The sequence below is a fragment of the Medicago sativa genome, chromosome 5 (genome assembly GCF_051527215.1).
Source record: "Medicago sativa cultivar Bolivia chromosome 5, Bolivia_mono, whole genome shotgun sequence".
NCBI lineage: Eukaryota > Viridiplantae > Streptophyta > Magnoliopsida > Fabales > Fabaceae > Medicago > Medicago sativa.
Window position 1 is genome coordinate 73113425 of NC_140753.1, and position 23670 is coordinate 73137094.

The 23670-nt window shown below is 36.8% G+C and overlaps 6 protein-coding genes and 3 long non-coding RNA genes across 9 annotated transcripts; 4 read left to right on the top strand and 5 right to left on the bottom strand.

Annotated features, from left to right (window-relative positions):
* Positions 1 to 478: 478 nt before the first annotated feature.
* LOC146924785 (uncharacterized) lies at positions 479 to 2717 on the bottom strand. Its single transcript, XR_015010260.1, has 4 exons — positions 2316 to 2717; positions 2147 to 2240; positions 1315 to 1378; positions 479 to 957 (listed from the first exon to the last, which is right to left on the bottom strand). It is a non-coding gene; the product is annotated as an uncharacterized LOC146924785 (long non-coding RNA).
* A 165-nt stretch (positions 2718 to 2882) lies between these two features.
* On the top strand, positions 2883 to 4469 carry LOC146924786 (anthocyanidin 3-O-glucosyltransferase 6-like). Its single transcript, XM_085709745.1, has one exon. The coding sequence runs from the start codon at positions 2942 to 2944 to the stop codon at positions 4376 to 4378; it is 1437 nt and encodes a 478-aa protein (XP_085565871.1). The 5' UTR covers positions 2883 to 2941; the 3' UTR covers positions 4379 to 4469.
* A 1853-nt stretch (positions 4470 to 6322) lies between these two features.
* On the bottom strand, positions 6323 to 7923 carry LOC146924788 (anthocyanidin 3-O-glucosyltransferase 2-like). The gene has a single exon (XM_085709744.1). The coding sequence runs from the start codon at positions 7921 to 7923 to the stop codon at positions 6514 to 6516; it is 1410 nt and encodes a 469-aa protein (XP_085565870.1). The 3' UTR covers positions 6323 to 6513.
* LOC146924787 (anthocyanidin 3-O-glucosyltransferase 2-like) lies at positions 6323 to 10832 on the bottom strand. Its single transcript, XM_085709742.1, has one exon. It carries the CDS (start codon positions 10487 to 10489, stop codon positions 9059 to 9061), a length of 1431 nt encoding a protein of 476 aa, XP_085565868.1. The 5' UTR covers positions 10490 to 10832; the 3' UTR covers positions 6323 to 9058.
* A 1088-nt stretch (positions 10833 to 11920) lies between these two features.
* On the top strand, positions 11921 to 13700 carry LOC146924789 (anthocyanidin 3-O-glucosyltransferase 2-like). Its single transcript, XM_085709743.1, has one exon. It carries the CDS (start codon positions 12087 to 12089, stop codon positions 13527 to 13529), a length of 1443 nt encoding a protein of 480 aa, XP_085565869.1. The 5' UTR covers positions 11921 to 12086; the 3' UTR covers positions 13530 to 13700.
* A 91-nt stretch (positions 13701 to 13791) lies between these two features.
* Positions 13792 to 17968, bottom strand: LOC146924790 (uncharacterized). The gene is made up of 3 exons (XR_015010262.1): positions 17832 to 17968; positions 14353 to 14436; positions 13792 to 13806 (listed from the first exon to the last, which is right to left on the bottom strand). It is a non-coding gene; the product is annotated as an uncharacterized LOC146924790 (long non-coding RNA).
* LOC146924791 (putative UDP-glucose flavonoid 3-O-glucosyltransferase 3) lies at positions 15555 to 20231 on the top strand. Its single transcript, XM_085709740.1, has one exon. The coding sequence runs from the start codon at positions 15726 to 15728 to the stop codon at positions 17169 to 17171; it is 1446 nt and encodes a 481-aa protein (XP_085565866.1). The 5' UTR covers positions 15555 to 15725; the 3' UTR covers positions 17172 to 20231.
* Positions 18659 to 20231, top strand: LOC146924792 (anthocyanidin 3-O-glucosyltransferase 2-like). Its single transcript, XM_085709741.1, has one exon. The coding sequence runs from the start codon at positions 18693 to 18695 to the stop codon at positions 20130 to 20132; it is 1440 nt and encodes a 479-aa protein (XP_085565867.1). The 5' UTR covers positions 18659 to 18692; the 3' UTR covers positions 20133 to 20231.
* Positions 20232 to 20849: 618 nt separating this feature from the next.
* Positions 20850 to 23670, bottom strand: LOC146924793 (uncharacterized). Its single transcript, XR_015010261.1, has 3 exons — positions 23199 to 23670; positions 22637 to 22778; positions 20850 to 21137 (listed from the first exon to the last, which is right to left on the bottom strand). It is a non-coding gene; the product is annotated as an uncharacterized LOC146924793 (long non-coding RNA).

Consider the following 23670-nt stretch of genomic DNA (forward strand, 5'->3'; position numbering starts at 1 on the left):
TCATACAGACCATATATTTGGCTAGTTTTTCTTTCCCAGATGTAAATAATACCGTTTTAGGCGAATCGAACACATGATCTCATTTGATCACTGCACTAAAAGCATTTCCAACCATAAATAACCTGTTTTACAATCGGCAAGTTTATCACGCCTAAGGACGGACAAGTTCTAATTTAGGAAAAAATAGTGGTCACGTATTTGTAAAAATGTGGTCATACAGACCATATATTTGGTTAGTTTATATTTCCCAGATGTAAATAATTTCGTTCAAAAGAGATAACTCATGGGACAATTATTGATGTCTTAATTTTTATTAAAAGCAATTAACTCCTTCAAAATAAGCTATAATCAGTTGATTGAAAATAACTTAAATGCTAATGACTTAAATTAATCCATATTTGTTCAGATGCTGCAAAATATAAAGACATCAAGTGTAATGAACTTAAAATTGCAGTGAAAAGTTTCAATAATGTTGATGTGAAAGAAGATCTCTAATGGATCAATTACACAGAATGAAGATAACAGAAACGTACAGAAAGAAAATTTCATGTACTCAAAATATCATAAGAATGAATCATGACAAAGGACAAGTAACCCAACCTTACAATCAATCCATGTACTCAAAATTTCATAAGAATGAATGATGTCATCTCTTGTTGAATATTTCCCTAAGTCAAGACTTAATATCATATCACCCACTATTGCCGTGAACTTTACTTTGTCGATTAAAAACTGAAGACAATTGTGTGATACTATCAAGAAGATGAGTGTTTAAATGATTATCCATGTGAGTACAACTAACATTGTAATTGAGCATTCCATACAAGAGAAGTGCAGACTTACACCATCCATTGTTAGACCAGTGGTATCAACACCTGAATGAAGTCCCATCATATATGGTGTAGGAGCATCAATATATTCTACTCCACAGTAAAACAGCAATGGAATGTATACATGCTTGAGAGAAAGGAAAAAAACAAACATTAGAAGCAGGTCAACAAAAGGTGTCAGCATTTTAGGAAAATAGCATGATAAATTACAATCAAATGTGATATGCATAAAGAAGCGGAATAGAAAATTTTAAGTGGGACTGCTAAACAGACATTTATCCACGCGATAAAAAATTTACTGGGGAAGGGGGGCCATAATTTATCTATTTGAGGACGTTTGCTTAAACATTTAGTTAGATATAGTGATTAAAGGAAGAAAAAAAAGACCATGAGCAATCAGTCATAACATTAAAGGTGGTGTTGCGATAAAAACAGGAGAGAACTGGAACTCCAGACTGGAGTACAGAAGTAAAGGATTGAATACCTGCCATCGGAATGGATAGATTAGGTGACAAATGGCCTCTGATGCAAGAGTTAGAAGTGAATACCTGCCACAAGAAAATACAGACTAAACAACCATTTTACAACTGAGTTGAATATACAGTCTAAATGACAAATCACCGAACAACTGAGATAAAATTGAGTAACACCAAGAGACTATCACTACTGGAAATTCACTTATCCTTTCATAACTTGTACGTTACTAATTTTCCTCTGGTAAAATTCCCATCAATAACAACACACTTCATGGCTATTTACTGTTGAATTCATTCATTGCAAAATATATCAAACAAACAACCTGATTATTTTAAGCTATCGTGAACATGTCAACTAATACCACACTTCTCAGTATAAGAATGGATCAATATACTAACAATCTCTAATCATACAATAACCGTATACCATGACCTCGTTCCTAAGGTTCACGACCAAGTAACTAGGTGTCTGCTTGAATTGGCTTATTGGAGCTTATCTGCTGGTATAAGCATTTGTCAGACTCTTTGAGATAGCTTGTGAAAACTACTTGACACAGCTTATTTCTATAAAAACTCCAGGATAACTTATGAAAACAACTACTTAGCTTATAAGATATTGGTTTGACTTTATCTTATCAATTGTTATAGAAATAGCTTATACACAAGTGTTTATGCTATAAACACTTAATTAAGTTGGTTATCCATAATCCAGATAGGGCCTAAGTTATTTAAACCATTTAATCTATGCAGAAAGCTTCTATAAACAATGTCTAACTTCCACATACACCAAAATCAAGTAGCAATTTAAGTTGAATAGAAAATGCAAGTACAGAATCATACCGGTCAAAACAATAGGATAACTCCGCGGAAACGTGGAAGGATCGTTCGGATCAAATCCTGAAGCATGGAACTCAACACCAGCCGGAAGAACACACTACAATCAACAATCACTCGCATTATTACATCATCTAAACTCGAAAAAGTGAAAGCATAGGAAGAAGATGTTTACAGTTGGAAGCTGAGGAGGTGGAGGAGGATAGAGAGAGTGAGTAGAAGGTGGAAATTGATCGAGAAGAAAAGGAAGATACATCCAACCAGGGCCATGGTAGCCTTTGTTTCCATCAATGGATCGAATCTCAGGACCGATTCCGCATACAACGAAGTATTCAAAGATTTTAGGTGCTGAAGCTTTTTCTTTCCGATGAGGGATTGAATTGAATGGAAGGAATAGATGTGAAATAAAATTTGTGTTTGTGCAAGAAATTGTTACAAAAGAAATATGTGTAATAATGATTTCACCCTGCATCAGCAGGAGAGGATTCGGTGGTGGTGGCAGACGTGAAAGAAAGAGGGAGTGGTGGTGGTTAAGAGGAGTGTGGTGGTGAGATAGAGAGAAGTGAGAGAGATCGATGGAAAAGGAAAAGAGAAGAGAGGGATGAAGGAAAAGAGAAGAGAGGGACAATTAGTGGATTGTGGGGCCCACTATACCACATGTCATTTTTTCATGTGGGTGTAGGAGTGGTATGCCACCTATGGTGGTATGTGTATCACCACTCATAATCAACAAGTATATCAAAGAACAATTCAAAAAACAGTAACTTACATAGAGTAAGGGTATATATCCTATGCTCCAAGATGAAGAAAGCAGAAGTTGTGTTTGTCCCTTTTCCCGGTCCAAGCCATCTAGATTCCACCCTTGAGTTTGCCAAGCTTCTAACCAACCGTGATAACCGCCTCCGAATAACTGTCTTAGTCATGAAACTCCCATACACAACACAATCCGATGTTAACACTAAATCCCTTCCCACCTCCGATTCTCTCAACATCATCAACCTTCCAGAAGTTTCTCTTCCCCCAAACATCGAACCAAGTTCCAGAATGATGGCTTTCCTCGAAGCACAGAAACCAAACGTCAAACAAGCCGTCTCTAATCTCACTAGTAGAGAACAACATGGAACCCTCGCTGCCTTTGTTGTTGACATGTTCTGCACCAATATGATTGATATTGCCAAAGAATTTTCAGTCCCTTCGCTTGTCTTCTTCACTTCCGGTGTTGCTTCCCTTGGTTCAAATCTTCATATTCACACTCTCCGTGAAAGAGACAATGTAGATTCGAATCAGTTGCAGCAGCAGACTGAATTGGCCATACCAACTTTCGCCAACTCGGTTCCTATATACTCCCTGCCCAGTTCCATGCTAAACAAGGAATGGGAATCCTTTTTTATGAACTATGCTGGTGGCCTCAAGAAAGCAAATGGCATTATAGTAAATTCATTTGAAGAGCTAGAATCCCATGCGGTTCAATCCTTTTTCTCTCACCCTGATCTAGCTAGTTTACCGATTATTTATCCTGCCGGACCCATTATAAACCCTGAGCCCAAAACCAAGGGAACAGTTGGTTCAGATGATATCATCAAGTGGCTTGATGACCAACCTCTTTCCTCTGTAGTTTTCCTCTGCTTTGGGACTAGGGGTACTTTCGATGAGGATCAGATTAAGGAGATCACACGTGCTATTGAGGATAGTGGTGTCCATTTCATATGGTCTCTTCGTAAACCCAAACCAAAGGGCGTCGCCATGGTTGCACCCTCTGATTACTCTCTTACTGAATTGGGCTTGGTTTTACCCGAAGGGTTCTTAGATCGGACAGCAGGGATTGGAAGGGTCATTGGATGGGCTCCGCAGACTCAAATATTGGCCCACCCAGCCACGGGAGGATTTGTTTCCCATTGTGGCTGGAATTCAATACTTGAGAGCATATATTTTGGTGTGCCCATTGCCACGTGGCCGCTCTTTGCTGAACAACAGACTAATGCTTTTCAATTGGTGTGTGAGCTGAAGATGGCTGTGGAGATTGTGTTAGATTATAGAGTGGAGTACAATGGTGAGCCTAACTATCTTGTAACTGCTGACAAGATTGAGAGAGGAATAAGGAATGTGTTGGAAAAGGATGGAGAGGTCAGAAAGAAAGTGAAAGAGATGAGTGAAAAGAGTAGGAAAACTTTGTTAGAGGGTGGATCTTCTTACAGTCATTTAGGTCGTTTAATAGATTTTATTGTGAATCAAATATGAAATAAATTATCCTAGTATCCACTTGCGAAAATGGTGAGAGGATATTGGTTTAATTTTCAATAATAATCGTCAATAAAACAATGATTAATCACTTTTCTCGGTGACGAGAAGGCTTGGTTATTCGCCTCTTTGCTTTATAAAACTTAGGGTTAATAGGTCTTTATCCCCTGTAATATAGGTCATTTCCGGTTTTCCGCTGTAAATTTTTTTTTATTTACCCCTGTAAAAAAAATTTGTTTTGATTTACCCCTAATAGGCCAAACAAAAACGAAAATTTCTTGAAAAAAAATTGGTTTTTGTTTGGCCTAGTAGGGAGGTAAATCAAAACAAAAAAATTTACAGGGGTAAATAAAAAAAAAAAATTTACAGGGGGGAAAACCAGAAATGACCTATATTACATGGGGTAAAGACCTATCAACCCTAAAACTTATGAATTGTGCACTGTTCCCTTCAATTGTTCCACTTGTGATAACGTTCCATTATTTGAATTCTGTAATTGTAAGGCCTTAAACTATACATGATTGATGTTCATAAAGGATATTCAAATGATGATATAATGGTGATTTTAAATTGCACCAATTTCGATCAGTCACATCGGCGACGGCTTGGCCTGCACACTGCAGATCATATTGCAGCTTCTTGATGAAGAACACTCTGAAAAATTCACATTAATATTTTACAGAATTCTTATTTAATGTCATCTTTGAATGGCACACTTGAGAGGCTGGAGTTGGGGTTTTCATTCCTTCTCCACAGCACCATTATACTAGATACCATGGTTGCAGTCATTGCGGTTGTGGATATTGCAGTCGCTATGACGCGCATTGCGGCGTGAAATAAGTTTACATTTACACAAACTATAAAAATATCTATTTTAGTATAATTCTTTACATATACCTTTAATTTACGGTGTTGGTAGGGAGGGGCTTGACATGTACTATTGTGAGGCTTTAAGGTCAGATTTTTCTTTAGATCGGAAGTAGATTTTGGATTTTTTATTTGAACGAACATGGCCAAGGCGAGTCGTTTGTGAGTCAATTTGGCTGCCGCAGTAGCTAAAATGGTCCGATGTGGTGCCTGAGGCCTTCATAACACATGATTGAAGATCAACCTGCTATTGCTGTGCGATGTTGTTGCAGAGGCTATTGCAACAGCAATATTGCAGCCGCAATTGTGGATGTGAACAATTTGAAACCATGCTAGATATTATACAATCTGATGTATACGCAACATTTTTAAGATGATGACTGCAAAACATGAGTTCAAATATATATTTTCCCTATGCAATTTTTGGATTTCCATTTCAAAAATCTTGATTAGAATTGCCTCAAAATGAAAAATAAGGCATCAAATAGTGTTTCAAGCAGCAGTTTCACTCTAACCTATATATTTTCTTTGATGAGTTAACAGTTAGTTGCAGATTTGTAGCTAAAGACCTAATATTTTTGGAGTTCATTCTATGACTAAATTTTCTGAATTATATTTTGAATATAAAACTATGTGTGCAGTAGTCTCTGTAGATAAAATTTCGAAATGGTTGATGAATAGTTTCTGACTTACTAGTATAAGGACCACTTGCTACCAAAATTTTAAGTTGTTGATTTGATTGTATCTGTTTACTATACTTGTGAACGTGTGTGTCAAGTATGTGTTTTGCATTATTGAGTATTATTAACTCGGAATCCATTGCAGATTATATATAATCAGCAAACACCAAAATAATATAGACACAAAATAGTACAAAACTTCTGCACCAAACTGAAGGTCGTTGATTGTCTTTGTACTATGATCTGTTATTTTTGTGTATGATGTACTTGATCCTTCTATATTGTACTAAATTCTACTCATTGAATGAAAGAATGTGCATACTCAACTTATTTCAATTTTTGCATGTAAACTCAATTTGCTGAAGACTAAAAATGTAACAGTAAATAGAAGAGTCAATTTTATCAATACTAATGATCTGAAAAGCTTCATTAAAGAGCAGCACAAGTTGAGGACAACATGTTCTCAATCCTACTAAAAAGATGTAGTACAAGAAAAGAAAGAACAAAAATTTGATTGATTGACTTATGTTGATAATTAAACCAATAGCCTCTAACCTGTTTTAAATTGGGTAGAAGGATGGTTAAATTTCATACCTCATTCATAATATAATCAATCAAACGACCTAAATAAGCGTAAGAAGATCCTCCCTCTAACAAAGTCTTCTTACTTTTTTCGCTCATCTCTTTCACTTTCTTCCTTACATCTCCATCCTTATCCAACACACTCCTTATTCCTCTCTCAATCTTATCAGCACTTACAAGATAGTTAGGACCACCATTTAACTCTACTCTATAATCCAATGAAATCTCCACGGCCATCTTTAACTCACACACCAGTTCAAAAGCATTTGTCTGTTGTTCAGCAAAGATCGGCCAAGTGGCAAGGGGAACACCAAAATATATGCTCTCCAGTGTTGAATTCCAGCCACAATGTGAAACAAATCCTCCCGTTGCCGGGTGGGCTAGTATTTGGGCCTGTGGAGCCCAACCAATCACCCTTCCGATCTCTACAGTCCGATCTAAGAATTTTTCGGGTAAAACGGAACCTAAATCAGAAAGAGGGTAATCAGATGGCGCAATCATGGCGCCCTTTGGTGGGGGTTTACGTAGAGACCACACAAAGCGAGCACCACTGTTCTCAACAGCAAGTGCAATCTCCTTGACCTGATCCTCGTCGAAAGAACCCCTGCTCCCGAAGCAGAGGAAAACTACCGATGAAGGAGGTTGATCATCGAGCCACTTGATGATATGATCATAATCAACGGGGTCCTTGGTTTTGGGCTCTGGGTTTAATATGGGTCCCACCGAATATATCGGTAAACCAGCTAGAATAGGATCGGATAAAAATGAGTGAACTGCATGGGATTCTAGCTCTTCGAATGAATTTACTATCACACCATCAGCATTCTTGAGGCCTTTTGCATATCTCATGAAAAACGACTCGGATTCCTTGCGTAGCACTGCACTGGGCAACGATTTTGTAGGAACGGAGTTAGCGAAACTTGGGAGAGACAATTCAGTCAGTTGCTCCAACTGAGTTGAATCAACGTTTTCTCGTTCAAACAAAGTGTGAATATGAAGATTCAAACCAAGGAAAGCAACACTCGAAGTGAAGAACACAAACGCAGGGACGGAAAATTCCTTGGCAACATCAATCATGTTGGTGCAGAACATGTCAACAATGAAGGCGGTGACATTGAGGTTAGAGACGGCTTGTTTGACGTTTGGTTTGTGAGCATCAAGGATAGCGTTCATAGCGGAACCTGGATCGGAGGTTTGGGGAAGAGAAACTTCTGGAAGGTTGATGACATTGAGAGAATCAGATATGGGAATGGATTTAGTGTAGACATCGGATTCTGCGGTTTGTGGGAATTTGATGACTAAGATGGTTATTCGAAGACGGTTATCACGGTTGATTAGAAGCTTCGCGAACTCTACGACAGAAACTAGATGACCTACAGCGGGAAAAGGGATAAACACTACTTCTGCTTTCTTCATCTTGAAGCACAGGACATGCACTTACTCAGTTTGAGTTAATGTTTTTCTGAATTGATCTTTGATATATCTGTTTTTTAAATTTTAATATAGGAACAAAAATAGATGAAACAGTATCATAGTAAAAGGAATCTTTGTGAGTGATGTCATGGCTTTGCTGGTTGGGTTGGGATGACAACTTTTGTAGCATGAAAGTGAGGTGAGATTGAAATGTTTGTCTTTTTATTATGCTAACTTTTTTGGTGAACAGAGATTTGTAAAACTGAATTGTTATTATCTAGTTGGAATTATTCAATAATATGCAGTGCAGGCTATAACTTTTTTTATTATATATGGGCATGGTAATGGATATGGACTGTTTTGGAGCTTTGTAGACCTGTATTTTTTTTACATGGTCCCCTAGACTGCAATTTTATGGTTCTAGATTGTTATAGTACATACAATTTTATTTTTCAAGTTCTGTAAAGTGATGTTCATAGATGGTCAGATTTAGTGGAGTTAGCAAAAATGCTGTGTCCATACTTATTTTATATATATTTGGCTTTTCAAAATCATTTTGTGTTTTCACATAGCTACTATTGATAATGTTGTGAAATTTTATCTAAGTTGAGTAATTGTGTAAGGTAGTTTTTTTTAGACGTAAAAACGCTGCTATCCATAATTTAGTGGGGTTAGCAAAGAAATTTGTTAGTTTTCTCAACACTAGAACTATTGATAGAAACTAAAATGTGAGAAAAAATTGATACGGATGAAATCACAAAATGATTCCAAAAGGCCAAATATATAAATTAGTATATTATCAGAGACTAAAAACTCATTAAAGATGAAAAAGAGGTAGCCTGCAATGTACTGCTTTTGTCATACGTATGCCCACAAACAGACTACATTTTATGAATCCTTGTTCACCACATAATTTCTCATCATCTATATACACACAACATATATTTTTATGTTCAATTTTTTACTGTGTCAAGTCACACACTGCAACAATGATTAGTCATTGCTTGAAAGCGTTGAAATATAATCTTTAATAAAAGAAAACAACAGAAAGAACAACAACTTGTTGGATTAATTTATGTTGATAATTAAGCCAATAGCCTCTAACGTTTCTGTATTTGGGTACAAGGATGGTTGAATTTCATACCTCGTGCATAATATAATCAATCAAACGACCTAAGTATTTGTAGGAAGATCCACCCTCTAACAAAGTCTTCTTACTCTTTTCACTCACCTCTTTCACTTTTTTCCTGAATTCTCCATCTTTATCCAACACACTCCTTATTCCTTTCTCAATCTTATCCGCAGTTACAAGATAGTTAGGCTCGCCAAGAAACTCCACTCTGTAATCCAATGAAATCTCCACAGCCATCTTCAACTCACACACCAATTCAAAAGCATTTGTCTGTTGTTCAGCAAAGAGCGGCCATGTGGCAATGGGCACACCAAAATATATGCTCTCCAGTGTGGAGTTCCAGCCGCAATGTGAAACAAATCCTCCCGTGGCTGGGTGGGCTAGTATTTGGGCTTGTGGAGCCCATCCAATTACCCTTCCTATCTCCGTTGTCCGATCTAAGAACCCTTCAGGTAAAACCGAAGCCAAATCAGAAAGAGGGTAATCAGATGGCGCAATCTTGGTGCCCTTCGGTGGGGGTTTACGTAGAGACCACACAAAGCGTACCCCACTGTTCTCAATAGCAAATGCAATCTCCTTAATCTGATCCTCATCGAAAGACCCCCTGCTCCCAAAGCAGAGGAAAACTACGGACGAAGGAGGTTGATCATCAAGCCACTTTATGATATCATTATAATCAATGGTGCCCTCGGTTTTGGGCTCTAGGTTTAATATGGGTCCTACTGGATATATGGGTACACCAGCTAGTTCAGGATGAGAGAAAAAGGAGTGAACCGCATAGGATTCTAGCTCTTCAAAAGAATTGACAATAATGCCATCAGCATTCTTGAGGCCTTTGGCGAAGCTCGTGAAGAAGGATTTGTATTCCTTGCGTAGCACTGCACTGGGCAACGAGTTTGAAGGAACCGGATTAGCAAAACTCGGAATGGACAGCTCTGTGAGTTGCATCAACTGTGTCGAATCAATGCTGTCTCGTTCAAACAGATTGTGAATATAGAGATTCAAACCAAGGAAAGCTACGCCGGAGGTGAAGAACACAAACACAGGGACGGAAAATTCTTTGGCAACATCAATCATGTTTGTGCAGAACATGTCAACAATGACAGTGGCGAGGGGTCCATGTTGTTCTCCAGTAGTGAGGTTGGAGATAGCTTGTTTGACATTTGCTTTATGAGCATCAAGGAGAGCGTTCATATCTGAACCTGGATCGGAAGTTGTGGGAACAGAACATTCTGGAAGGTTGATGACATGGAGAGAATCAGAGATGGGAATGGATTTAGCGTAGACATCGGATTCTGCAGTGTGTGGGAATTTCATGACCAAGACAGTTATTCGGAGGCGGTTATCATGGTTGATTAGAAGCTTCGCGAACTGTACGGCAGAAACTAGATGACCTACAGCGGGAAAAGGGATAAATACCACTTCCACATTCTTCATGTTGGAGCCCAAGACACACACTTACTCAGTGTGAGTTACTGTTTTCCTGAATACCTGTTTTTTCTTTCTTTTTCTTCCTTTCTTTAGGAACAGGAATCGATGAATTTGTGTAGAGATTTAGTACCATAATAAAAGAAATCTTTGTGAGTGATGTCATGGCTTTGCTGGATGGCATGATATGAGAACTTTATGGTATGAGATTGAAATGTTTGTCTTTATATTATTTATGGGATAATTGATGGACGGTGAAGGCTGTTTACTACTACCTATATGGACCATGCAAGTTTTTGTGGTGTACAAGAATACGTAAAAATTATCTGAAAAAAGAAAAAAAAATGTAAAACTGGATTGTTGTTATTATCTTGTTGGAATTATTATTCGATAATATGTGTGGTGTGTGGGCATGCGTATGACAAAGGACAATGCAGTGCAGGCTACCTCTTGTTTTTACTGTATATGGATATGGACTGTTTTGGAGCTTTGTAGACCTGTATTTTTGACATGTTCCTCTAGACTGCAATTTTATGGTTCTTATATAGATATGGATATGTGTGTTATTTTCCAAATATGTAAGGTCTTTGGCTACAAATTTGCAACTAACAGATTAATTGAAAATATATCAAAACAAGGACCTATATTAAAATGCACGTGAAAATGGAAGTTTTATAATAATAAGTGTGCAAACTGTATAATTATTTACTCCATTGTAAACACTGTTGCAGTTTTGGATGAAACACAAGATGTTTCCAAAAAGACAAAGAAAATTGCTATTTCAAGCGAAACGTTATCTCGCGAATACATCGCAAGTGTGTATTCCACCCAGCACCTTTTATTGACTTCCTCCTTTTCCAATTGACTTAACGTGAATTGTGGAAAATTCCAAGTTTTCATTGTTCCTTTTTAATTTGCTATGCTCTCGTGATGGTGTTGTTCGCTTTATATAGCAATGCTGAAAGACAAAATATATATAAAAATAAGTATACTATCGAGATTAAAACGCATCAAAAACATATTGCAAGCTCCTGAGACAATCTTTTCAAGGAATTAAGAATTTGAAATGATTTGCAGTTGAAAAATAAATCCTGACCCGTGACTATCTATGAATCAATTTACAAACTAGAAAAATAAAACCATGTTTTATAAGAAACTATAACTGTTCCACTGCACCAAAAAGTTCTATATCGTTTCAAAATTGAGACTAAGAGTAGTTTATAACAACAGCTCACACAAAACAAAACTCAAAACAAACAATACTTCTAAAATGCCATGTTGGAGACTTAGTCCAAAGGATCTTGTAAAGAAGACTGGTATACAAAGCTCCAAAACAACCCAAAATCTCATTGAAAAAAGAGGTAGCCTGCAATGTCTTCGTCCTACATAGTTTTTAACGATCCCTATCGACACGACATATATAAATGATAAATGATGCTGATTCTTTTTTTGGGTAAATAAATGATACTAATTATGTACACTAATTCATATTGATCCTATATGATAAAACATGTATATCTGTCAAACATAGTCACATAGTCACTCACACACTTCTAACACAAAAAAATAAAATAGAGTCACTCACAGTAAGTGTATATCCATTATCATGTGCTCCAAGATGAAGAAAGCAGAAGTGGTGTTTGTCCCTTTTCCGGCTGCGGGTCATCTAGTTTCTGCCCTTGAGTTCGCGAAGCTTCTAATCAACCGTGATAATCGTCTCCGAGTAACTGTTTTAGTTATCAAATTCCCACACACCACAGAAACCGATGTCTACGCTAAATCCCTTCCTATCTCCGATTCACTCCAGGTCATCAACCTTCCAGAATGTTCTCTTCCCCCAAACACTGATTCAGGTTCCTCCATGACTGCGCTAGTCGAAGCTCAGAAACCAAACGTCAAACAAGCCGTATCTAACCTCACTACCAGATCAGAAAATGGAGTCCTTGCCGCTTTTGTTGTTGACATGTTCTGCACAAACATGATTGATGTTGCCAAAGAGTTCTCCGTCCCTACACTTGTCTTCTTCATTTCCGGTGTTGCGTTCCTTGGTTTAAGTTTTCATCTTTACGCTATTCGTCAACGAGATAATGTCTATTCAACTAAGTTGTTACAACTCACGGACTTGGCTGTCCCGAGTTTCGCTAACTTGGTTCCATCAAAAGCGTTGCCCAGTGCTGTGCTAAGCAAAGAATGGGAATCGTTTATGATGGGTTATTGGAAAGGCCTAAAGAATGCTGATGGCTTTATAGTAAATTCATTTGAAGAGCTAGAATCCCATGCAGTTCACTCTATTTCATCTGATCCTGGTCTAGCTGGTTTACCTATATATCCGGTAGGACCCATACTGAACCTGGAGCCCAAAACCAAGGGCACCGTTGATTCCGATGACATCATCAAGTGGCTTGATGATCAACCTCCTTCCTCGGTAGCTTTCCTCTGCTTCGGGAGTATGGGTTCTTTCGATGAGGATCAGGTTAAGCAGATTGCACGCGCTATTGAGAATAGTGGGGCCCGGTTTATATGGTCTCTTCGTAAACCTCCACCAGAGGGCACCATGGCCGCGCCCTCTGATTACCCTCTTTTTGATTTGGGTTCAAGTTTACCCGAAGGATTTTTAGAGCGGACAGCAGAGATTGGAAGGGTCGTTGGATGGGCCCCACAAGTCCAAATACTAGCCCACCCAGCCATTGGAGGATTTGCTTCGCATTGTGGTTGGAATTCAGTACTTGAGAGCATTTATTTTGGTGTGCCTATAGCCACATGGCCGCTTTATGCAGAACAACAGACTAATGCTTTTGAATTGGTGTGTGAGTTGAAAATGGGAGTCGAAATTGCGTTGGATTATAGGGCGGAGTTTAATGGTGTGCCTAACTATCTTGTAACAGCCGATAAGATTGAGAGAGGAATAAGGAGTGTGTTGGATAAGGATGGAGATGTAAGGAAGAAAGTGAAAGAGATGAGTGAAAAAAGTAAGAAAACATTGTTAGAAGGTGGGTCTTCTTACGCTTATTTAGGTCGTTTGGTTGATTATATTATGAATCAGGTATGAAGTAAAAGGATATTGCTATGCGAGCAAGCCTTTTTTACCATTTTTTATAAGGGCAGACTTAATTGTAGCAGGCTGCAGTTGATCCCATAGCTTCTTTTGAGCAACAAAACTCATTGATCTTTTAAGTTTACTTTTTGGAATATCATTGTTAAATACAATTTTTTTGTTTTGTATAGCAGTTTCCAAATGATTCTGTCGATTTCAATCTATACATATGTCTCAGAGAAATACTCAATAACAGACTATATGGTTCCATCTCATTCTCGTCCACAGGAATCTAAAATTATTGAAAAGTTAAAAATAAGTCAACAAAGAAGTTCTGTACTGCATTGAAAAAATATACATTACTACTATTACTACTACTCTCTTCAACTCTCTGGTAGCCTGTGAATTCAAACCAGAGAGATGTGATGTTTTCTTCTCATCTGTAACCTAACTCTCTGGTGTTTTCTTCAACTCTCTGGTACCTTGTTATATTAATTTGACACAAATTTGACATTAAAATTCGACAATAACTTAGATGATTAAATACATGATTTTTAGGTGCTCAAATTCACTTGATATTCATTAACCACAATTTAGGTTCAAGTATACATTTGAAAATCGTAGTTTCTGACCTTCAAAATTGTGGTTAATTTCATTGAGTGGATATTACATTCATTAACCATCCATTGAACGTAATTAAACAAATATTTTAATTACGTTAACCATTTAATTGTTGTCGACTTTTACTTTCAAATTGTGTGTCGAAATACCATTTCTCCAGGGTTCGGTGCTCATTCTCATTTTCATTTCTTTTAATCAAAGTACAGATATTTCTCACCTGATGACTGCTCTGGACAACGTGGCTCGAACACAACCTTGAATTATTACATTGGTGCTTACCTGTTATCATATGTAATCTAATCTGCATTGGATTCAAAGTTTATGATATATAATTATTATCAATTAGATTAGATTGACACATAAGAATGAGAACTTGTGTAAAACAAATACAAGTTCATATGATAAATCAGTAAGGAGTATCAAATGCCATAAATTTGCATCAAAAGAATATCAATGCATGATACACCATTTCAGAGAAACAACTGATAACATAATTTTCTCTACGTAATTGACGGAGAAATTTTTTCAACAATTATTTCATTTTGCTTCTCTCAGCATCAAGACAAAATATCTTTTTTTAATATTGACATGCATTCCCACTATCAGCATGGAAAACCTTTTATTATTAATAAAATAAAGAATTTTGGTTTCTCTAACAGCCTCACTATTCTTTCCTATGATACAAAGACAAAAAAAATTCTATCTCACCTCACTTTCGTTCACATAGTTTTTGTCCCAAACCAGCCAGCAAAGCCATGACATCACTCCCAAGATTCCTCTTGCATGGTTCTTTTTTGGAATTAGACTTGAAATTGACAAAGTTATGACACGGCGGTAATTTTTTTGCTAAAATTATGGTGGCACAGTGTAATTCTATCAAACTAGCCACTGATCTAAATATACACTTAATTAATTAAGCCTCCTCTTTTCCTCGAAAGTAATTTTAGTGGTATCCATTTTATTCATCCTTAATTAGAAGGTTATGATACACATACACAAGACACGACGATGACACCTAGACACAAATAATAATTGAAAAAAATAAAATAAAATAAAATAAAGTAATGAAATGTAAACAATGTATATAAGTAATGGTGGTGCCTGACAAGGACATACATCAAACAGCCCTGGTATAATACTCCCTCCGGACCTTATTGTAAGAAACAATTGATTTTTTTGGTTCATAGAATAATTAATGTATCTTGTTATAAATATAAACTAGATACATCACTTACACAATGAACCTAAAAAATCAACTTTTTCTTATAATAAGGACCGGAGGGAGTATAATCATACTAGTTCACTATGAAAAATTGCACGGTCCATATATAAAGCTAGTGAGCAGTAAATATTTACTACCAATCCCACCTACCTACTGATATGTAGATATGAATAATAATTGAAAAAACAAAATAATGCAATGAAAACCATGTATATTTCTAATAGTGTACTGTTTCACAAGGACATATATTAAACACCAATAATCATACTAATAATTCTCTACATTATTTCTATTTCTATGGAACAAAAAGAAACATCAAAGAACAATAGAAAACACAGTCACTCACACTGAGTAAGTGCATATCCAGGATGAAGAAAGCAGAAGTGGTGATTATCCCTTCACCTGGTGTTGGTCATCTAGTTTCCACCCTTGAATTCGCGAAGCTTCTAATCAACCGTGATAACCGTCTCCGAATAACTGTCTTGGTCATTAAATTTCCACACACAACAGAAACAGATGTCTACACTAAATCCCTTCCTATCGACGATTCTCTTAACATCATCGACCTTCCAGAATGTTCTCTTCCCCCAAACTCCGATCTAGGTTCCGCCATGAATGCTCTCCTCGAAGCTCAGAAACCAAACGTAAAACAAGCTGTCTCCAACCTCACTACTAGACAAGGACAACATGGACACCTCGCCGCCTTCGTTGTTGACATGTTCTGCACCACCATGATTGATGTTGCCAATGAGTTCAATGTCCCTACGCTCGTTTTCTTCACTTCCGGTGTTGCTTCCCTTGGTTTGAATCTTTATTTTCACACTCTTCGCGAACGAGACAATGTTGATTCGACTCAGCTGCTGCAGCAGAATGAGGTAGCCATCCCGAGTTTCGCCAACCCCATTCCTTTAAAATCATTGCCTAGTTTTGTGCTAAACAAAGAATGGGAGCCGTTTTTCATGAGCCTTGCAAGTGGCCTAAAGAAAGTAAATGGCATTATAGTAAATTCATTTGAAGAGCTAGAATCACACGCAGTTTACTCTTTTTTCACTCATCCAGATCTATCAGATATACCGATATATCCGGTGGGACCTCTATTAAACCATGAGCCCAAAACTAAGGGCACTGTTGACGCTGATTCTGATGATATCATGAAGTGGCTTGATGATCAACCTCCTTCCTCCGTAGTTTTCCTCTGCTTCGGGAGTAGGGGTTATTTTGATGAAGATCAGGTTAAGGAGATCGCACATGCTGTTGAGAATAGTAGGGCACGCTTCGTGTGGTCTCTGCGTAAACCTCCAGCAAAGGGCACCATGGCTGCACCCTCTGATTACCCTCTTTATGATTTAGGTTTGGTTTTACCTGAAGGATTCTTAGATCGAACTGCCAAGGTTGGAAGGATAATTGGATGGGCCCAGCAGGCCCAGATACTAGCCCACCCAGCCATAGGAGGATTTGTTTCACATTGTGGTTGGAATTCAACACTCGAGAGCATATACTTTGGGGTGCCTATTGCTGCATGGCCACTCTTTGCTGAACAACAGACTAATGCTTTTGAATTGGTGTGTGAGCTGCAGATAGGTGTGGATATTGCATTGGATTATAGGATGGAGTTTAGTGGTGAGTCTAACTATCTTGTAAGTGCTGCTAAGATTGAGAGAGGAATAAGGAGTGTGTTGGATAAGGCTGGAGAGGTAAAGAAGAAAGTGAAAGAAATGAGTGAAAAGAGTAAGAAGACTTTGTTAGAGGGTGGATCTTCCTACACTTATTTAGGTCATCTGATTGATTATATTATGAATCAGGTATCAAATTAAATTATCCTAGTATATAAGGTTGGAGGGTATTGGTTTTTTTCTGTATTGTATTCCTTTGGATTTTTTGTTTTATCTGGTACTACACCTTTTTAGTAGGATTGAGCATGTTCTGTACTCAAGTTCTGCTGGTCTTTATGATTTTTTTGGATCATTAAGAAAAGCAGTACTGACAAAATTGAATCTGCTTCTTTTTTGTTGCTGCTGTTACTGCGATAAACAGCTTATTTGCAGCTTATAGCACAAGTGCTTGTCATGATATAAGCTATTTTTTTAAATTATGTTAGAGGACTTCTGAAAATAAGCAGAAAAAAAACTTTTGAAATTTGTCATCAGCTGTGTATGAATATAGGAGATATTCATTAACCACAATTTGGATTCAAACGTGCATTTGAAAATCGTGGTTAATTGTGTTAAATGGATGATTAATGAGTTGTGACAAATTATGTATCAAAATATCACTTCTCCTATGGATATTTCTCATTTTCATTTCTTTTAAGCAAAATATCTCAAAGATTTCAACTAAATTAAATGAATGTTCTATGAAACTGCCAAATGCAGGTAAGCATGGTATACAACATTAAAACAAAGGAGCATGCATAATTAAATCAAAATACAGTTTACATTAACCTTAAACCATTTGACAAGGGGATCAACTATTACCTTATGAGATCCTCCTTATGTCAGAGGCTTTGGTTAGTCAAGCTGAGAAGCTTAAGGAAATTGTTGACACCTTTTCCAACTGCTCTGGACAATGCGGCTCGAAGGCTTCCTTGAAATATTACTTTGGTGCTTACCAGTTACCATATGTAATCTAATCTGAATCTGAATTGGATTTGACGTTAATGATATACAATACAATCATAATCAATTAGATTAGATAGACACACAAGAATAAGAAAGGAATCTGACTTGTGTAAAACAAATAAAAGTTCTTATAATAAATCAGTAAGGAGTATAATATGCCATAAATTTGCATCAAAAGAATATAAATGCATGATAAACCATATTAGAGAAACAACTGAAAAATTAATTTTCTTTAAAAATCAAAAATTATTTCATTTTCCTTCTCTCAGCATCAAGACAAAACATCTTTTTTGAATATTGACATGCAGTGCACTACCACTGTCAGCATGGAAAACCTTTTATTATTAATAAAGTAAAGTAATTTTGGTTTCTGTGAAACCACATATTAGGAATTATTAAATAATACCAGTGAGGAAAGATAATTAGGCAAAAAAACCGACCTCCCACTATCCATCCTTTCTCCAATGATACAGACAAACTTTTCAATCTCACCTCACTTTCATTCTACATAATTGTCAATTGTCATCCAATACTAGCCAGCAAAGCCATGACATCACTCCTAAAATAAAGTGATGGAATCTAAACCATGTATATTACTAATGGTGGTGTCTGACAAGGACTTATATCAATTCTCTACACTATTCCTAGTCATATATAAAAAACTCAGGAATATCAAACAATTCAAAAAACAGTCACTCACAAAGTGTATTATCCAAGATGAAGAAAGCAGAAGTAGTGTTTATCCCTTCTCCTGGAGTTGGTCATTTAGTTTCCACCCTCGAGTTTGCAAAGCTTCTAATCAACCGTGATAACCGCCTCCGAATAACTGTCTTAGTCATAAAATTCCCACACACCACAGATGACGATGTCGATGTCTACACAAAATCCCTTCCCATTTCAAATTCTCTCCAGGTCATCAACCTTCCAGAATGTTCTCTTCCCCCAAACACTGAACCACGTTCTGTCATGAACGCTCTCCTTGAAGCTCAGAAACCAAACGTCAAACAAGCCGTCTCCAACCTCACTACTAGAGAAGGACATGGACACCTCGCTGCCTTCGTTGTTGACATGTTCTGCACCACCATGATTGATATTGCCAAAGAATTTTCCGTCCCTGCGCTCATCTTCTTCACTTCCGGTGTTGCTTTCCTTGGTATGATGCTCCATATTCACACTCTGCTTGAACGAGACAACATTGATTCAACTAAGTTGCTGCAGCAGAATGAGGTAGCCATCCCAAGTTTTGCAAACCCGATTCCAATTAACTCGTTGCCCAGTTTCATGCTACAAAAGGAATTGGAATCATTTTTCATGAACTTTGCCAGTGGCGTCAAGAAAGCAAATGCCATTATAGTAAATTCATTTGAAGAGTTAGAATCGCATGCGGTTCAATCCTTTTTCTCTCATCCTGATCTAGCAGAATTACTGGTATATCCAGTGGGACCCTTATTAAACCCCGAGCCCAAAACTGGCACCATTGAGTCTGATGACATCATCAAGTGGCTTGATGATCAACCTCCTTCCTCGGTGGTTTTTCTCTGCTTCGGGAGCAGGGGCTCGTTCAATGAGGATCAGGTTAAAGAGATTGCACATGCTATTGAGAATTGTGGTGCCCGTTTTGTGTGGTCTCTGCGTAAACCCTCACCGAAGGGCCCCATGGTTTCACCCTCTGATTACCCTCTTTCTGATTTGGAATCAATTTTACCTGAAGGATTCTTAGATCGAACGACGGGGATTGGAAGGGTTATTGGATGGGCCCAACAGGCCCAAATACTAGCTCATCCAGCCACTGGAGGATTTGTTTCGCATTGTGGTTGGAATTCAACACTCGAGAGCATATATTTTGGTGTGCCTATTGCCGCGTGGCCACTCTATGCTGAGCAACAGGCTAATGCTTTTGAATTGGTGTGTGAGCTGAAAATAGGTGTGGAGATTGCTTTGGATTATAAGGTGGGGTTTAATGAAGGGCCTAACTATCTTGTAACTGCCAATAAGATTGAGAGAGGAATAAGGAATGTGTTGGATAAGGATGGAGAGTTCAGGAAAAAAGTGAAAGTGATGAGTGAAAAGAGTAAGAAAACTTTGTTAGAAGGAGGATCTTCCTCCACTTATTTAGGTCGTTTGATTGATTATATTATGAATCAGGTATCAGATTAAATTATCCTAGTACCTACATACAAAAAGGTTGGAGGGTATTGGTTTAATTTTCAACATTAATCAATGTAACAAGGATTAATCAAATTTCACTTGGCTGAATATCTTGGTTGTTCACTTTTTTGCTGTTATAGAACTGGTGATTTATGCACTTGTTCACTTTAACTGTTCCTCTTACTGATAATGTTCCATAAGCTATTTGAATCCTGTAATTGTAAGCCTTAAACTATACATGATTGAAGTTCTTTAAAGGGGATTCAATGATGATAAAAGGGTTCAATCATTCACTCAGCAACCGATTTGAGTATAGTATAAAACTGAAACTATTTCATTTTGTTGTTCTAGTTGTATATTAGTCTTAAGAGATTTGACTTGTAACCTCAAAAGACGAAGTTCAAATTTCTTTGTAAAATAACTATTAGTGTCACTCTAATTGATAATAATTTTTCTATTTCCATTTTTCAAAAAGTTTTGTTTCATATATGCAGGGGGCAAGTTTGCAGCTCTGTTTCAGTTTTTGGTTTGGAAATTTGTTTTGTTTTGTATTACATTTGTTTTAACTTGTACTGCATATTTTTTAGCAGAATTGAGCACATTTTGTACTCAAATTTCTGATGGCCTTTAATCAAGTATTTTGGATCATTAAGAAAAGCAATATTGACAAAATTGACTCTGCTTCTTCTTTGATACTGCTAAATTTCTATTCTTAACCAAATTGAGTTTGCATAAACTGAATGTGCACAAGCTTCATTCATTGAGTATAAATTAATACAATATAGAAGGATCAAGTACACCGTACACAAAAATAAGCATGTCCATCTTAGATGCATCTATTTGTGCTACTTCCATCTTCAACAACCTTCAATTGAGTGGAGAAGTTTCAGACTGTTAGTGCCACTTACATCCTATATGAAGGTTTGCCACTTCAGTTGGATCTGTCACTTTGTCAGGATCACCATGAACACCACCACCATCCTGAAATGGGTCCACTTCATTGAATGGTGCTCCCTCAATCATGATAGAAAAGAGAAAAAATTAGTACCACCAATAATTCTCAAAAAAAGACTTTTGATCATTTGCACATATAGATAGCATTTATGTTGTTATCATTGTGCAGGAAAAAAAATATTATTGTGAACCACAATATTTTTATATAGCACTTTCCACATGATCCTATATAGAATTCAAGCTATCCATATGTCTCAGTGGGTTGACTAGTATTTAGAAGTTTCAAAATGGTAAACAATGCCTATATGATATAAATTATTGACACTCAATTAAGACTAGTTCAGAGACTCTTAGGTAAGTGAGGATATAAATCATAACTGGCAATTTCACTATCCCAATTCCCTACTGTCCAATGTGACTCAAAGGCTTCCTTCAAATATTATTTTGGTGTTGCTAACCATATATAATCTGCATTGGATTCAAAGATTATGATATACAATTATTATCAATTTAATAGACACAAAAGAATATGATGTATAGATGAAAATTGCTCACATTTAGACCTTGGAGGAGAAATGAATTTTGTTTCTCACAAGTAGTTCGCATACATCATATATAATGAGGAATATGCAATAAATTCAAACAACAAAAACAATCTAACATGAGTAATGAGGATTATATGCAGCTGGTAGCAATAAATAAAAAGGGATATGCGGTGAATTACAGATTCACCAAATCTGAAAACAGAAGGAAAAATCGTTCCACAGAAGAAGAAAATATTGAAGCCTGAAGTGATGTACAGTAATAGGTAATTAGGGAAGTTGACCTATCGTTGAAAATTTAAAGCTTGGTTTTGATATTGCTTTGTCGTGGAAGCTTCAATTTGTGGCTTTGAAGTGAACTCGCATTTGGGGCTAGATGCACGATATAGGGATTCACATTTGCATTTATCCAAACATCAAAGGAATTGATGAAATCATGTTTCAGGACGTGCTCAATCCTGACAGAAGCTCAGACCTTGACCGTGTCTCAAGGACTGCAGGGTATGCAAGGTATGGAGTATCTCACTTTTTTTGTATCTTCTTTTTGTAACCATCAAGAGGAACAGACATGTTTATCTACAATTTTTAACTAACTTTCTTCGCCGTTTCCCCAGTGGTTGGTTGGTTGGTTTGATTCACTTACAACCTACCGAGACTGGGTTCGAGACAGGCGACTGTGATTGCACCCTTGATTAATTGAGGTATTCCAAAATACCTCTTTTTTGTCATTGATATTCTTTTACATTTACTTTTTCGTCAACGCCTCTTAAATTTCTTCTTTTTCAACTAAACTAAAATGACACTAAGTTTGTTGTGTATTCAATATGCACATTTTTAATGGGAAATAGATTAACAGGACCGACCAATATTACAACCCTAAAAAAACGTTATCGTGGAGGATAGTGTTTTTCCCTTTTCAATTAACCCTATCTTTATAGTAAAAATATCTGTTTATTTTTCTTAACTGATGTAGAGATTTGAGTTTCAAACTTTCAATAGCTTTGTGTGGAGAGATACCTGAATCTTTTGTATCTGTTTGTGCCCCTTCCATCGTAGACGAAGGTGTGCCACTTCAAATGTGTATGTCGCTCTGCTAGGATCAACATGAACACCGCCACCATCCTGAAATGGGTCCTTCTTTGAATGGTGCTCCCTCAACCTTGATAGAAAAAGGAGAAAATTAGTACCACTAATAATTTTCATTAACATAAAGATACATTTATGATGCAACACATTTTAAATGCATGTTTAGAATATCATTGCCAAAGACAATTTTTTTTGTATAGCAAATGTTCCAGAGAAAGACTCAATAACAGATTGTATGATTCTCATTGCATTACTTTCACACAAAGTGGTATCATGGTGCTGTCAAACTATGTCATCGAATCAACTTGCATAGCTATTTCCATGTGTGATGAGGTAGAGAAGTTATTATGCAAAGATTTAATCTACTAGGAACTACTTCTCAAGTCAAGAAATGTCTTTCTAATTCTATATTTGGTCTACCAATTTGGAAGTCTAAAATAAATATGAGGGTGAAATAAGATTCAGAAGTCTCATAATGGTAAATAATCGTTACATGATGAGAAATCTAAGACCAAGTCAAAGAGACTCTTTGGGTGAGGATCATGGGACCAAGATGTTATTGTAGCAACCTCACTAGCCCAATTCCTCACTGTTCAATCTGGTTCAAATTCAAAGGCTTCCTTGAGATATGTACTTTGGTGTTGACCATATAAATGGACTCAAACTAACTATTTTTATATAGTTTTTTTTTAACCGGGTATCATTTACGCGCAAGTGCACATACTAATTCCTTAACTGATTATGACCACAATGGATGAAGAGGTTCTATCTCAAGTAATTTAACATTGCTGCATTCTCATAGTTGACATAAGTTTGCATCAAAAGAATATAAATGCATACAAAACCATTTGAGAGAAACAAAATAAACTGAAAACATTGTTTTCTATCTGTAATTGTCTAATTGACGGAAAAAATTATTCTACAAAATTAACAATTATTGCATTATCCATTTCTTAGCATCAAGA